Source organism: Antedon mediterranea, chromosome 1, assembly GCF_964355755.1.
Source record: "Antedon mediterranea chromosome 1, ecAntMedi1.1, whole genome shotgun sequence".
NCBI classification, from domain to species: Eukaryota; Metazoa; Echinodermata; class Crinoidea; order Comatulida; family Antedonidae; genus Antedon; species Antedon mediterranea.
Window position 1 is genome coordinate 18,719,448 of NC_092670.1, and position 16,578 is coordinate 18,736,025.

General features: G+C 31.4%; 1 protein-coding gene across 3 annotated transcripts in view; it reads left to right on the forward strand.

Moving 5' to 3' along the window:
• Positions 1 to 16,578, forward strand: part of LOC140060218 (uncharacterized) — an 80,842-nt gene that overhangs the window by 49,590 nt on the left and 14,674 nt on the right. For all 3 annotated transcript variants that reach the window (XM_072106340.1, XM_072106356.1, XM_072106348.1), the window contains exons 8-11: positions 7,884 to 7,973; positions 10,648 to 10,701; positions 13,725 to 13,796; positions 16,362 to 16,451. In XM_072106340.1, coding sequence (XP_071962441.1) covers positions 7,884 to 7,973; positions 10,648 to 10,701; positions 13,725 to 13,796; positions 16,362 to 16,451 — 306 coding nt within the window. The remainder of the gene's footprint in view (positions 1 to 7,883; positions 7,974 to 10,647; positions 10,702 to 13,724; positions 13,797 to 16,361; positions 16,452 to 16,578) is intronic.

The window sequence follows — 16,578 nt, forward strand, 5'->3', positions numbered from 1 at the left end:
TTGTAGTCTTAGTTAAAATTAGCCTTCTAGCTTGATATTGACTAATTTAGTTTTATTTAGTAACAAAATAGATTAGTTTTAAGTCTGGCCAGTGTTGATTGTATATTTGAGCACTGTCTTAAATTCTTAGTTTATTCTGTTTTTATAAGCATTGATCTCCAAAGTGGTTTAGTAGTATTATTACCTTTTCAACTTTGATTATTAGACAAATTTAATTTTAAAGTTTGTAAACTGTTTTAATTGTTTAACACTACGAAAGTCATGTATGTTCTATGGTCTTTTAAAGTTTTAAAACCACTTTCCATATAATCTACAATACTTGTTGACTCTATTTAACATTACATGTCTATTTAACCTAGTCTATTTAACCTTTCCACTTAATAAACTTTCTATCTGTAAGGAAACGTTTTATTTCTATGAAATACACCTGTTAGGAACGTATGGTTTTGGTTGTGATGGTAATACGCGTGGACACGGTTGTATCCACGTAGATGTAATTTCCACGGTAATTGCTGGAATGTATGTGAAAACTAGAAAAGAAAATCGAACTTAAGATTGTTTTGTTTTTGCCGAGAACTTCCGATGATCACCTCTGAGTCATGTGTTATCCCCCTCCCCGAAGAATGGACAAGAAAGGGAATGAAGTAAAAAAGAAAGGAAAACTGGGACATATCTCGCGGATGGTTCTAATATCTGATGGATTAAATAGATGTGAGCAAATGCTCGATTTTAGAAAGAATTGAAAACAGGAAATCGAGTGAAAACTCCCTCGGCAACGAGTGCAACTTGAAGCAAAAATGGAAAACATGTGCGATAGGTGTATGATAAAGTGTGTGGTAGCGGTGTTGTGATTTGGAACGTACCTGAAATTTGATACCTGCCCTGCCAACATTCATTTTTTATTTTTACTTTTATTTATTTATTTTTTTATTTTATTCAATCGAAACCAACAGCGATAATTACCGACACTAACAGGTTTGATACAAACAAAGCCAGGACTGTTTAAAGCACCTTGATTGATTGATTAAGGGCTTCTCTCGTCCAGTGTCCACCTTGACCAGAGGAAAGGCATGGGCCAATATTTCTGAGGCAGATACTAGATGCAGGGGATTTCAAATGCCTAACGGGACCAAAGCTTCGTATAAAGCACCCGCTATTCCAGATGGTCTCCCATCCAAGCTCTAACCAGGCCCAAAGTTGCTTTACTTCGGTGATCTGACAAGAACCGGTGTTTCAACGTGGTAAAGCCGGTATTATATACTATATTTTTACATAATAGTAAATACTAAGATTATAAATTTGACAGCCATAAGGAATCCCAAACCACCCAGTGGTATATATACAGTAAATTAATCAATTATTTATTTATTTGATGATGACTTTTAACCAAAGCTAAGAAGGAAAGAGTTGAGTATTTCACTTCGGGACGACTGAGGACCAACGACCAACCTAGGTCAGGTCAACCTCGACCTAGAAATCATCAAACCTATGTCGAGGTGAGGAGCGGATACGCGTCCGAATGCACTAGTATGACATAGTTTGGTCGTCAATCGAAAGTTTCCAAAATAATTCCTATATACTGCTCTCTGGCTTGTAATCCAGTCTCCCCAAAATGAATTTCTTTATCTTATGGATCATACAGTATACATTTTTAAAGATTTATCATTTTCTAAATATGGTAGATTAAATATTGATGGAAACAAAATTGCAAAATCATAATAGTGGATATTCATAATTCTCCCAAGAGGCAGAGTTTTATACTTGCTTTGTAATTCTTGTTTACTAAATACACACACAGAGGCAATGGGAATTAGGTCAGACAAGTCAATACAATGCAAGTCCATCTAACTCGAGAATGGAAGGAAGGATATAAGAAAGAGAAAGACATGTTGTGTCAGGGCCTAAAAGTGTTTGTCACCTGTAGGAAGGGGAGTTTACTTTTGTCCCGTGGGGAGCACTTTGATTTGGCGACTATTTTGCGGATTTTTTTTTTTGTAAAAGGTGTTATTGTTGCACGGAAGTTAACCGATGACTGTAAAATTAATTTTATCTAAGCAAAATTATATTAAATGTAAAAAATATAGGTCTAATTTTTATTTTTGTCGATAATTTTGTTTTTACCTGTGAGGAAAGGGAAATGACAGATGACAAACCCCTTGGGGAGACCCTTTTGTTGCAAATTGCACAGGGGTGATATTACAGAATCACTGAAATATAAATCTGTTTCTTTTCATTCATTTTACAAATTTTATTAACTAGTAGTAAAGACCTGCATTAAAAAATTTCCAACTTTACTAATAAATTTAAGAATCTTTTAATCTTTAAAAAAAATTGTTTAATTTATTTCACCACATCTATGAACAAATCTTGCAATGGAAGCTCTCTTCATGTCTCTTGATGAGAGTGTAGGAGTGTGTTTAAGTTGTTTGTATCCAAGTTTTTGGTACTGTATCATTCTAACATACGCACAGTTTTGATTTGACACCAAAATTTAGTTCATACATGGTCCAAAATAGGAGTTACCATGATGTTCATGTTCCAATATAGGTGTCATTTTAAAATTCAAGATGCCGGCCAAAATATGTTGGGGAAAATGCGATTGATGATATTCTACTAGTCCTAAGGATTGTAAATCTGCCAAGAACTCAATTTTCAGAGCATTAAAATCTCACGTAATTCATATTTGCAACATTAAGTTACCCCCACTAAATAGCCTTGTACATCCTGTACACATTGTTTATTTTGTCCATATTTTACCATGTCCACTGATGGTGATGGTAATGTTTACCTTTTCCTAAACTGTGTCCTCATAAAAAGATATTCATCCTGAAGTAGGGCGTTGCCCCACTGGAGTATTTTATCCCCACCGTCCATTTAACTATATAAATAATATTTTTGTATTTAAACCGATCAGTTCAACAATAATTGTGTTGTCTTTGACTTGTGTTGTTTAGGGAATTGGTTTATTGCCTATTAATAAACAATATCTATTAAATGTTAAATTTAGCAACAAGTTGTAGTAACTGTCTGTAAACTTTCTCTGAAATAGAAGTCCACGCCATCTTCATCCAATTGTACTTAGATCAATTATATTAATACCGTCTGGTTTAAATACATATTTTTGTTTCGTGTATTGTTATATTCTATGAAGCATCCTCCCGAGTGGATACCTAGTAGGTTGAAGTGGGAGTTGCTTTGGTACGACATCACTTAACACCTGATAGGTCAGTGATAAAAATCCCAACGGTATTTCATAACTGATAAGACAAAATACCGCCCAATCAAATCATAGCGTAGGATTTGTTTTAATACCATTGTTGGCTCGTACGCCCTTCATTGCTTGGAAGGAAAGCCTCTTCCTTACACAGGCTAGTTTACTCACTCTTTACACAGAACTACTGTCTTGGATATCGTCTGTCCTAGTCTAAAGTTTCTTGTGGATGTTGTTGATTGGCTGGATTTCATCACATGACTATGCTATGATTGGTTATGATCTGATATACAGTTAGCCTTCAATGGAAAATCTGTAGGTAGTGAAATTTTTCGATTCATTTTTTTTTTCTGAAAATGTCTTAATTTAAATGTTTTAAATAATATTTTAATTGATGTAATTGTTTACTTTGCTGTAATGATGATATTATTTAATTGGTAAGTTCAATTATATTTTTATTATCATTTTGTTAACTGTTTTTGTTTGTTTTGAGAAACCTAATGTGATGTGTCTGACATTATTTTCAATATGTCGTCTTTTTGTTGTAGTTAATCAGGGAAAAATTTCATTTCGAAATTCTGTTTAGCAATAATGCCAATCAAACTGATTTTTGATTCGAGAAACATAGTTTTGTATTGTATTTTTGTACAAATGTGTAGCAAAAAGGTTGTTTTGTATAGCTTTTTGCTATGCTACACTGGCGAAATTATTCCCTGTTAATGCACCCGTAATCTAGAATGAAGTTTATTAAAAGACGAAAGTTAGAAAATATACTACCTCATATTATTTTAAAAATTCTATTTTCAATCATACTACCTTATAGTTGTATGGTAAATTTGTATTTTAGTACTACTAGGAATATTCTCCAGATGTAATTTAGCTAATTTCAGCCTCAAAAGTAATCTTTCTGTGCATGTAACTAATGTCAAGTATATAAACATCAATCACAATACTGTACATACTGTTTGTAAAATTTTAGTCATATAAGACTTAAGAGTTACAAAATATATTATTTTTGTTCTTTTGTATATTGTATTTTTGCATCATTATAAAAAAGAATATTTTGATATGAGAAAAAACAATTCATATTCATGCTAAAATTACATTTGTGGATACATATTTTGTATGTTCATACATATTTTGTACGTGCATAACATTCTAACACCAAAAACAAGTTTTCTGCCAAATAATTTGTAACATGCGGGATAGCGAAACCACCTGTAAATTCTAACAATCCGTTTTTTATCAGTTCATGATGTTGATCAGTTTTTTAAGTTATATTAGTGGTTGTTTTGCCAAATTTGTCAAACATCAATTTAAAGTGAAAATCCAAGCTATTATTTTAACCTGGTTAATGAATTAGCATACAAGAGTGTTTTTGTGCCGAGAACAAAACAACTGTCTATTTAGTGCCCAGCTTACCCGGATAAACTGACATTGGCTTATTTCTTTCTGAGAAGAGAGCTACAGCATGAATACATAAAAATACTATACATAGAGTATACACCCCTATCAGACAATGGTACATTACTTTAACAGTGTTTCCCAAGTATTGATTACACAATGACATAGTACCAAAACAGAAGTATGTTATCTGTTGTGATAGCTTTTGTAAACAACCCCAATGGCTTTGTTCCTTAGAACCTGTAATTTTTGCAATATTAATACAAAGATGGTACATCAAAAGAAGAAAATGATATGTCCAGCAGAAAACACATTTAAACACTTTTTGTACTGGTATGTTTCTGTTATGTGATTTAGGTGAAAGTTCACCGTGTAAATGTCAAGCGATAAACCAGCATCCTGTTCTGGGTATCCTCAAGAATACCACATGCACGTATGCTAAGTCTAATCTGCATTGTCACGCTTAAATCAAACATGCTTTTCGATCAAAAAGTGGTGGCAGTGCTCTGCGTATTGTATGTTTAGCAATCATTACATAATACTCCCATTTTGACATATTTGTCACGTCTTACTTTCCCAGATTAGATACAATATAAATGTAATTTTTAGGTTAGATGGGTAAAAATTGTCTGAATTTGGTAACCTTAGTTTGCTACTTTTATCCAAAGAACTTGATATTCAACTGTTGATGTATTCCGTTCATGGAGTTGTTTTGGTGCTATTTGTTCACATCCCTTCAAATAGTGAATCTTGAAGGAAAGGGCGACATTAAAGTTAAAAGCAGAGAAAAGAACTGCTGTCTCAGTCAAAGTTATATTATGCTACATGGCCTGGGTCTCACATGCATTTAGTGTAGAATTTTTTACCTATAAGACAACCTTGAGGTAATACCGATATTCCACAATCTATAGCTTAAATTGTAGCCACAAAATCATAATTTTGAGTTATTTAGATTTTCTGAAACAAAATATAAGTTATTCACTTGAAGAAAGTTGTTGAATGAGTAATTTTTAGGTTAATAATAATACACAATTAAATAATTTTAAGCTAAACTGCTTATGTTCTTGACCAAACCAAACCTACCAATATGGATAATTTTTTGATAGATATTAGATAAGGGTATTTATTGAAGCTCTACACTTGAATGTAAGATCTGTGTCACAGTGTTAAAACTAGTCTACAGGAAATCTTTGTGGTCTATTGAAATCTCAATCAAGAGGTGGTTAATATGTTTGTCTATGTACAACAGTAAAAAATAGATTAAACAATTAAGGCAGATTAACACTTACTAAAATCATTTAAGGTCAATATTATTTTTGTATTCCAAAGTAAAGAGCTTCTGCTTTATATGAGGTTGGTTAGTTAATTTTATTTATCAGATAAGACCATATTATTCATAAATGCTTCAGGCTTATGATGAATCTAAAGAACCTTGCCATGTTGGCGGGCATTAAATGTAGGAAAACCCTGCAGTTGGGTAAAATCAAAAGAATTATAATAATTATTGCATATGGGTATTACAGATAAGTATGTTTGTTGACAAGTACATATGATACCATATCCATCCTTGCTTTAAGCATGTAAGTAAATGGATGCGTTAAGATAGAAAGTATTAATTTGAAGATTATGACTAATTTGTTTATTATAAATATGATTGGAATTAAGAATGAAAACAATTTAAACAAACAAAATGTTATTTTTAATTTTAATTTTAATTTTTGTATTTAATACTCAAAATACAACTCATAGTTGAAATGAAGAGCTTACATAGAAAAATGATGATAATAAGAATATGTACATAGATAATTTAGATTTGATAGTTGATACAAATGAAGTTATGTGTATGGTGTCATTGGTCGTGAGGTGAGGAAGCACATCACAATGTCCCTGCACAATGAATTTACCTGATGTAGTTAGGTTGTAAGTTGATCATTGCAAATTAAATGCTCCCTGTTTTTGTTAACTGAAGACCAACCAATTAAATCCTATTTTATTCCAAACTTGTTCCACTGTTAATAATTATTATCATAATTATTTTGTTATTAACAGCAGTTAAACCAATCCTGAACAGCAGTTAAACCAATCCTGACAGCTCTAACTGCATTCAATGTTGATAAGATTCTGGCTGATTAAATGTTACTGATTGGTTGTGTTGCAAAATGTGATAATGTTGTGATTTTCAAAATACACAAATATTGCCCTTCTTGATTGAGATTTCTTCACGATTAGACTAAGTTATCCTCATCCTTGGACCCAGACCATGGAAAAATACCCAGACTGTAAGAAATAGCATGATCATGTGCTGCAGATTTATATAATCTAAATGTTGATGTTCACTAAATTCTGGCTTAGAAACTCCAGCATGATGTTTATACCACATTACATCATTTGGATTACCTTTCAGACTTCTATAACAAGATTATTACTAATGAGCTTTAGACGGATTAACTGTTTTTATCCCTATCTGATTTGGAGAAATGTTATGCAAGGCTATCATATATTTTAAACCACTGCTGGTTATTGAATGTTGATATGGACTGTCACCTCCCCATTTTGACCTGGGAGTGGATACGCACCTACCTTAAAGCAAGTCCCTAGATGTCGAAACCTTCCACAAGCATTTCCAAATATGGTAAAACGCTGTAGATTTAATGTCCCTCTTGCGATGGGAACTTATCATTAGTCACTCTCATATTTTTATATTTCCACAAACCGTTGCGTAGGTATGTTATCCACGAAAATTCACAGTTGAAAAGTAATTAGGTTACTCTATATTTAGCCACGATAAGTTATGTGTTGCTATGTTGAGTCAATTTCATATTCTCGTGTGTGTCCGTGTATTGGGGTTTAAAGTTTCGCTAATAGGAAAGTAAAAGGTTTATTTTAAATAGTTTGAGCAAATTTTTGTTTTACCTACGTAACTTCTGTGTCAGTTAGTATTAAGTCCCTTATTATTTTTTAATTATTTGAAATTATATTAGTTTCAAAACGATGGAAATAGAAGCATTTTATTATATTCCTCTATTTCAAACGAAAACTTGTCATGATTTTTTTTCTTACAAAATGAAAGGTCATCATTTTAATGTCATCAGATAAACTTTTTTTTAGTGTATTCTATTGTATATTTATTATTTGGTAGTACAACTGCAGAATATTTTTCTAAAATAACAGTAAAAAGTCTTTTATATGAATGTTCCTTAGTAATCACAGAATTATTACTATGTTGCCCAATTCTTTCAACATGAAAACATTTTCTTTTTTTTTTCAGGAACCAAAATTAAAACGTAGTAACTCTGATCCAAACCTCTCGGAGGCAGACGACATGTTGAAGCGAAAAGAGATTGCGATGACCTTTCCAGTAAGTTGACCTAATGTTTGTTTTTTCAAGATTTGTCAGTCCACTGTAGGACATATCCCTCCTCCAAAGCTCTCCATTTATTTATCTCTTTTGCTATTATCAACCAGTTTTTATATTTTCTCATGTCATTCCTCCATCTTATTCTGGGTTTACCTTTTTTCCTTTTACCTATCCTTGGTGGTCAATCCGTGGTCCTGCTTGTTGATTGTCCTAGAGCCTTTGTAACATGGCCTGCCTATCTTCACTTATTTTAGGTAATTGCTTGAAGCAGATCTATGGTTTTTCATCTTTCCCTTGTTAGTTGTAACATGGTATAGTACCTTGTTTGATATTAATTTATATTTATTTAAATTGATTATAATAATTTAATTACTTTTAATAATAATAATAGCCCTTTTCCTTGTTGAATGTTTTTATGTTTTTCTACATCTTTCAAACATTTAAATTGATATCAAACTTAAAGTTTGACTATTTTTTAAATTTGTTGGCTCTCTAAGTTTCAAGTTGCGTATGACCTACTGACCTTAGTCCCACATTAACAGGATGCCTCAAAATGAGATCCTTTTGTTTTTGCGTACATAATACCCAAAACACCAAGCCACCATAGAAATCACCTTTAATGCTATCTGATTTGGCAATCCATTGGGTATCTAATCTTGTTCTCGCAGCCATGCGTTTAAAAAAACAAAGTTAAACGATTCGTACAACCAAATGTTAAAAGTCAAGGTCCGTGGTTCCCAGGTAGTGTTTTATTCTCAAGAATTCGTAAACAAGTTACTGTAGGCCTAGTACTAAACAAGTTACTGCAGTACTGAGCAGAAAGTCCAACAATAGTTTTAACCATAAATTAAATATATTACTAGCCAATTCTTGGTACTGTATCTATGTCCAGTACCATGCAAATTCTGTAAAACAGTGACATATATGTATCACATGTTATTTGGCCAACCTAACCGTAACATAATACAGGCACTACATGTGATACTGTATTAAAGCATTTGCCTATGATACTGGACAGATAATTCCATATGTGGAGATACAGTACAGATGCGATTGGTTGCAAAAACAGCACCATCTCGCGTGATACTAGATCACATATGGTGGCTATTGACTGTATACAGTTAGCGCTGCATGTTGATGCTCAAATCAATATCACTCCTGCATCTCACTAAACAACTCATCCGATACATCTTTTTTTTGCCTAATCTATCCTCACTTTCTAGGGATCATATAAAACATTTATGTATCAAATAATTTTAAGTTTTTTCATACGACTGTTATCGCTTAGTTGCCATAAGGGGTTAGTATTTTTAAAGAAAATTATGAATTTCCGCTACGTACCGTGCCCAGGTGTACACGGTAGTTGTTGTCGCCACTTTTCTTTTGCTAATGCGATGAACTTGAAAATGTTTACATATGTGCCACGTTGAATTCTGGCGTTTTTTTGTTGGTAAATGGGTTTAAAAATTTAATCTAAGATTAGGGATACTGTTTTGTTTTTTTTTCTTCTGAAGATTGTTTATAGATTTGACGAGAAAACAAACAAGGAATCAAGCTACGTTTAGATAACAAGAAACACAATGTTCTTCTGGCAAAATTGTTTCATCACATTAGCTCATGTTTTAGTGATTACCAAAAGAATTGAGCATAATTCTCGAAGGATTCTTTTCACCATACCAGGGCCGAACAATCGACAACCTAGATATTGAATATTACATTGAAATAATTATCAGATCAAAAACGAAAGTCTGCTCCTCAGATTCCTCCCTTTCTGGTTAAATTCACACTCACGAAAACCAGTGGTTACCATTTCAATGTCAATTTAATTCAACAAAACATAATACCTTTCAAGATGTTTACACTTTTAATCTAGTAAGACAGCTATTAATTGCCAGGTTATTATGTAATTTTGTCCCACCTGTTTCCACGTATTTCATCAGTCCCATTTTCCTTTGCCAGAAAGGTGTTTTGGGGTTTGTCCATGCGAAATCTTTTAAGCATGACAGCGACAATTGTGGTTTTGTTAAGATTATTTTTAGCATATGGAATTGAATTTGATGAGGATTTTGTATTAAGTGTTTGTAATGCTGAAAACGTTCAATGTGTTTGCCATCAGACTATTATATTATTAGAACTGTTGAGCTTTGTCAATGCTGAAGGGATTGTGTTTGTTGAGGATGGAGATTTGAAAAATAGGAAATAGAAACTCTACAGTCAAATGTGCCAAGTCTCACATGTTATGTCATCAATTGTGGTCATGTAGATTGGTTCTAGTCAAGTAATCATACAATTACCAATAATAATAAATGTGGTTGTCTCATATAACACTTTACATAATTTATATATACCACAATTAAAATTTTTCTAAACGCTTTAACAGGAAAAAAAAGTCATGAAATATCATTCATTAAAAAAAAAACACCAAAAAACAAATTGAAGAGGAACCATTTTCACTGCTCCATTCTTCAGCACCTTAAATCTCCCAAATCTCATTTTGACGATAAGGATTTTTTATCAATGCTATATCACTGATTACTTCTTAGAACTCTTTTAGTTTTGGTTTTATTCTTTAAAAAAACAGTTTGTCGCCCTCTATCATGTAAAAGATATGAAATATCAACTTTTTTGTTAACATTTATTTTTCCTAATCATCTTCATCTATATTATTTTACAGGGTCTTTTCCATTTGAAAAAAGGATGGCTAATTAAACAAGGTGAAAGTGAACAGGTAAGAAATGAGATAGATAAATGTTTTTTACTACTACTATTTAAATTAACATTTTTCATATTGTGTGAATTAATTAATCAAATATTTTCAGTGTAACATTGCATTACTTTGTTTCGGTTAAAATGTATCAATTGTCTTCTGGGGAAATACTTTATCTTAAAATAATTACCTGTAAATATTTGTGTTCAGTACACCAATACAAACTTTCTAGCAACATCGTTATATTTCTGCACATAAAAGAAGTTCAGAACTATCAGTTGCTGCCACAGGTACCCTAATTATCAAATCTTAGTTAGCATTATGATATTTACCATTTGCATTCTAATCCAAAAAACATTGCAAACCCTTCATCGCTAAACATGTTCAAAATCAAAAAGTTTTTTTTTCAATCATTCAATCAAAAAAAGTAGACGGAATGACTGTACGATGACTATATGCCAAGTGTCTTTCCTAACCAGGTGAAACATGGCAAGTCTCAACCAATCAAAACACAGGATCTGTAATCCTCGGAGATGATCGACGATGTTATAAATAGATTTCTCTTGATCTGCTTCTTATGGCTCTGTATCCCACCTGGGATACTCAAACAGAAACAAAGTGCTTTCACTTGAGATGGCATGCCCAACCCTAAATGTAGTTCTACAAATAGATTACAGATATATTGTTCTAATTTTTTTTACCCTAAGACTTTTGTACGAGATCCAATGTTTTATTGTTTGCAGCCAAGAAGAATTAAAGTTGGTTTTGATTTTGAAATATGATATTTTGAATGTTATAAAAAGCATTCAAATGTTCTGGCAGTCCCAACAATTCTTATTATTAAATTAAACTTAATGAATATTCATTAGCTAATTAATCTACTTGCCCAATGAAATTGTGATACAATCAAGATACATTACCATACAGATCTGATTGGCCAATCAACTATAAGTGCTGTACAACCTAATGAATATTCATACACTAATTCACTAATCAGTGAAGTTGTTCCATGAATTTTGCGCTATACACTACACTATATAAACCACTCTGGCATTTATGAATATATTTAATCAAATTAATGATTCACAAATTAAATAAAACTTTCTACATTCCTAACATTTGAGTCACTAATTAACCATTTGTAAACTTCAGTATAATAATTGTTGTCCCACAAGCTTTCTAATAAAGTGAATAATAAGTTATTGACTCATATTTTAGTTACAGTTAATAAATAGTTAGATTTAATTATGCTGATGATATTAATGCAAGTAATTAATGTTAATATGAGTTGAATAGAACAGTAGGGTTTTCAACAAATGAAATTATTCTTCCTATTCAATTACTAATATGGAAGTAATTAATGTTTATAAGTTGAATAGAACAGTCAGGTTTTTAACGAATGAAATTATTCTTCCTATTCAACTATTACCAAATCAAGTAATTAATGTTTATGAGTTGAATAGAACAGTCAGGTTTTTAACGAATGAAATTATTCTTCCTATTCAACTATTACCAAATCAAGTAATTAATGTTTATGAGTTGAATAGAACAGTCAGGTTTTTAACGAATGAAATTATTCTTCCTATTCAATTACTAATATGGAAGTAATTAATGTTTATAAGTTGAATAGAACAGTCAGGTTTTTAACGAATGAAATTATTCTTCCTATTCAACTATTACCAAATCAAGTAATTAATGTTTATGAGTTGAATAGAACAGTCAGGTTTTTAACGAATGAAATTATTCTTCCTATTCAACTATTACCAAATCAAGTAATTAATGTTTATGAGTTGAATAGAACAGTCAGGTTTTTAACTAATGAAATTATTCTTGCTACTCAACTATTACCAAATCAAGTAATTAATGTTTATAAGTTGAATAGAACAGTCAGGTTTTTAACTATGACATTATTCTTGCTACTCAACTATTACCAAATCAAGTAATTAATGTTTATAAGTTGAATAGAACAGTCGGGCTTTCAACAAATGAAATTATTCTTCCTATTTAACTATTACCAAATCAAGTAATTAATGTTTAAAGTTGAATAGAACAGTCCGGTTTCAATCAATGAAATTATTCTTCCTATTTAACTATTAAAAATTTGCAAGTAAATTAATGTTTATAAGTTGAATAGAACAGTCCGGTTTTTAACGAATGAAATTATTCTTTTTATTTAACTATTACCAAATCAAGAAGTAATTAATGTTTATGAGTTGAATAGAACAGTGAAGTTTTTAACGAATAAAATTATTCTTCCTATTTTAACTATTAAAAAACAACCTATTGTTCTTAAGTAAACTGTATAGGTGCATTTCCCATCATGCAATTGAAATGGGAGAAAATAATTCATGAAATGAAAATCAACCAATCAAATGGTGCGGACACACTTAAAAACAAGATATTGTGACCTGTTAATATCTATTTTGAAATCAGTTGGTTCTCTCAACACCTTTAGTACAAACTGCTGATATCATTGTTAGCAAACAGTATTGTCCCAGGTTACATTTTACTCGCAAACAAGTTTCTTTTTCATTCTCCTCATAATATGATATAAGCAAAAACTTGCTGGTAAAAATTACGATAACCAAGCACTATGACTGGTCACGCTAGTCCCAATCGTCGACAAAGTAGACCCACTTATATTGATAATCTTTAGCGTATTCCCGTAGAGAATCCGTTGGTCAGTATATTCAGCTTATTGTTTTTTATGTAATATATCCGCCACTTCCCGTAGGAAATTATAAAAGTTGACTTATTCCCGTGGTATTTGGTACATTCCAGGTGGGCTGTAGTCTGTAGTTCTATCTTTTGTGTTTTGTGTCCACATTTCAAACAATTTTAATTGAAACAAAGAAGGTTTAGTTTTAAAATATAAAAGGTTATATCTGAATTAGGTCAATAATTTGTTTTTCAAAATTCTTAAAAGGAAAAACTTTAATCATATCTTCTTTGCTTTAGTCCCATATTTCCTTAAGTCCTTTGTGTTTTTTCCTTCTTTATCTAGAAACATAATTCTATATACTTATTTTTATTATTTAATTTAGGATTGGAGTAAGCACTGGTTTGTGTTATGCGACAACAAGTTAACGTATTACAAAGACCAGCAAGCTGAGGAGGTACGTTTAAATTTTGTTTTAATAAGTTAAGGGGATACAGGGATTAGGAATTAATTTTAAACGGTGTACTAGTCCACACAAACACAGCCACTGTCACACACAGCCACTGTGCAAATTGGGACTGGACCGTTTTAGAGGTGTTTACCACCTGTTGGTCCAGATCCTTCACTAACTGAGTTGGTGAGTAGTCGAATAAATAAAATAAAATAAATAAAATGTTTTTCTTTGTTGCTTATTGTTATATACTGCAAATTTGAGGTGAAACTTAATTTAATAATAAAAACAAATTGTTTCAAACAAAATGATATCTTATTTTCCATCTAAATCCAACAGACAATTTATTTTTATTAATAAAATGAATAAAAATAGAACATCCTATTGAAATTTAATTTAAAGTGAATTTAGAAGTATTAGCTTGGCGTAAGACCAACAACTCCAATAAGCAAACCTTATAAAAAAACAGTATTACCGTATACTGATAAATTGTGTAAAATATAGTTTGGAAATCTGTACCACATTTTGCCTCTTATGTAAGAATTTGCAAGTAATCTTGGATATACACACGGCTTGTTATCATGTCGTTCACCTTTATAATATAATCCATTTTAGCGATTATCTCTATCTATAAAAGTAATAGGATTGTGTGAATTAATAAGTAAGATTGTGTATTTCTTTGAAGCAATAACGATTAATCTTGGTTATTAATATTGAAAGAATATTTTATAAATTCAGTTCAGTTGTCGGCTGGTTTCTTGTTAATTTTAACTGTTTAACTGGTTTTGTAACTTTATTAAAACTTCAAAATGGTCTAGTTTTAATTTATTTATCTTTATTTCTTATGTTTTGGGGGAAACAGAACATCTTTAATAGAGAACATTAACATTATGATATATAATCAAAGATTTGCTTAGATTACTGTACAGCTCAACTATGATAAATTTACTGCTTATTCTGCCAGCTGTCTGACTACTAGGCTAGAATTAGCAAACTTTATTTTGTTAAACAAACCCATCTTCATGCAAAACAAGTTTTAGTATCTCAATTGCTTGTGGCAGTGACTTAGTAGTGATCAATATTGTTGGCTTAAATCTGTATAAATGTTGTTGGATGGTATTCGGATTAAGTGTGCAGACCATCCAAAACGACTTCTGCATATATTTACTTCTTATGTGACTACTACTACTGTTTTAGTTCCTTTATTTCTGCTCGTAACTGAACTCCGTTTGTTGCTTTTTTCTGGAAATTACTGTAGAAACTTGATAAGACATTGTTAACATTATTTCTTTGCTGTTAGTTTTTGTGGAAACAAATCTGGATTTGTCTGTGTTGTCATTTTTGTTGTGGAAACAAATATTGACGTTGGTTTTACTAACTTTTGTTTAGATTTATTTATAGAAAGGGTATACCTTAGTTTAAAAACACATCTGGTAATATGTGTGCCTAAGTCTATACCTAATTGATTGTTTTCTTGCGATTTTTGCAGACGCAACTTTCCATAAATTGTGCGCACATTATTTTTTCGTTTGTACTAGTTTGTGCCTAGTACGAATATGCCCCTGCCTTAGCTGCCACACTCCGTCATTCCATTCAGTTTGTTTTCTTGTAGTAACATCTCTTTTCAATAATGTTCTCGATCCTGTCGAGCTTACAAAGGATGTTAAAAGTCAATCTTGAAAACCGCTCTCGATTTCGACAGGTTGGGTTTTGCCTGTCAGAGACTTTCAAATCCCAAGACGTAGGCACACGCTCGATTTGGTTGCAATATCTATTTTCACTTATTCTAACCCTCAGTAAATTTAGAAACTTTGTTTAATTTTAACTTTCATTTTAATAATGAGGACCTGTTAAAAGGAACATGAATGCCAAAAATAGAGGTACTTGTTTACTCATAGCCAGGCTAGCATGACTATAGTTAGCATTCTTAAGTTTAGCCACACAGTAAAGACTTTGGTTCAGAAGCAGTTTGTGCATAGGATACTAATGTCTACTGTAATGCGTTTGTTTGTGCTTACTGAATGATTTTTTTTGTTTTTGGATGATATAAAGTTAGTAAGTTCATTTGGAGTAATTGTTGTTGTTTTATGTTTGTTTATATTTATATTTCTAGTTTCCATCGCTTAGAATAATTGATACTGTTCAGTGCTTTATTCATTTATGATAATATGTAACTTATATACCTATGATGTAATTGTTTTATATTTTATAGTTTGTTTTTTCAGTCTTTGTTTATATCAATATATATTTAAATATTTTCTTAAGCTATTATTGGCAAATATAATAATGCTTAAATATTCAGGATGTTTTATTTCTTAAATTTGAAAAACTTTACTCAAGGTGGTATTTACTGTATGTTGCATTTTGCTACATTTAATCCACATTTTATAGCAAAAGGTAACACATTTTGTTTAATTGAAAACAAATGTTTCTGTCAAAATTTTAAGCATGTTCTTTAATTACAGTCTTCAATTTTTATTTTTTTATAATTTATTATCAACTGAAATTTGTGCACAGTGTAAGATCAATAATATACAGTCTCTAAAATATTAATTTGTTTGTTTTTATCAGGATTGTAGCTTGTCTGGTGTTATTGAACTTGCAAACTGCATCGAGGCACGCTCAACGACTGTCAGCAGAAACTATGGTTTTGCAATACGAGTAAGTCAAAACAATTTATTTTCCAAGAAAAAAAACACATTAATAATAACTAAACAGATTTAAGAAAGCAGGTTAGAGCTGACACAGATTAGAAAGCTAATGCTATGTGATGCGGTTGACATGAAAT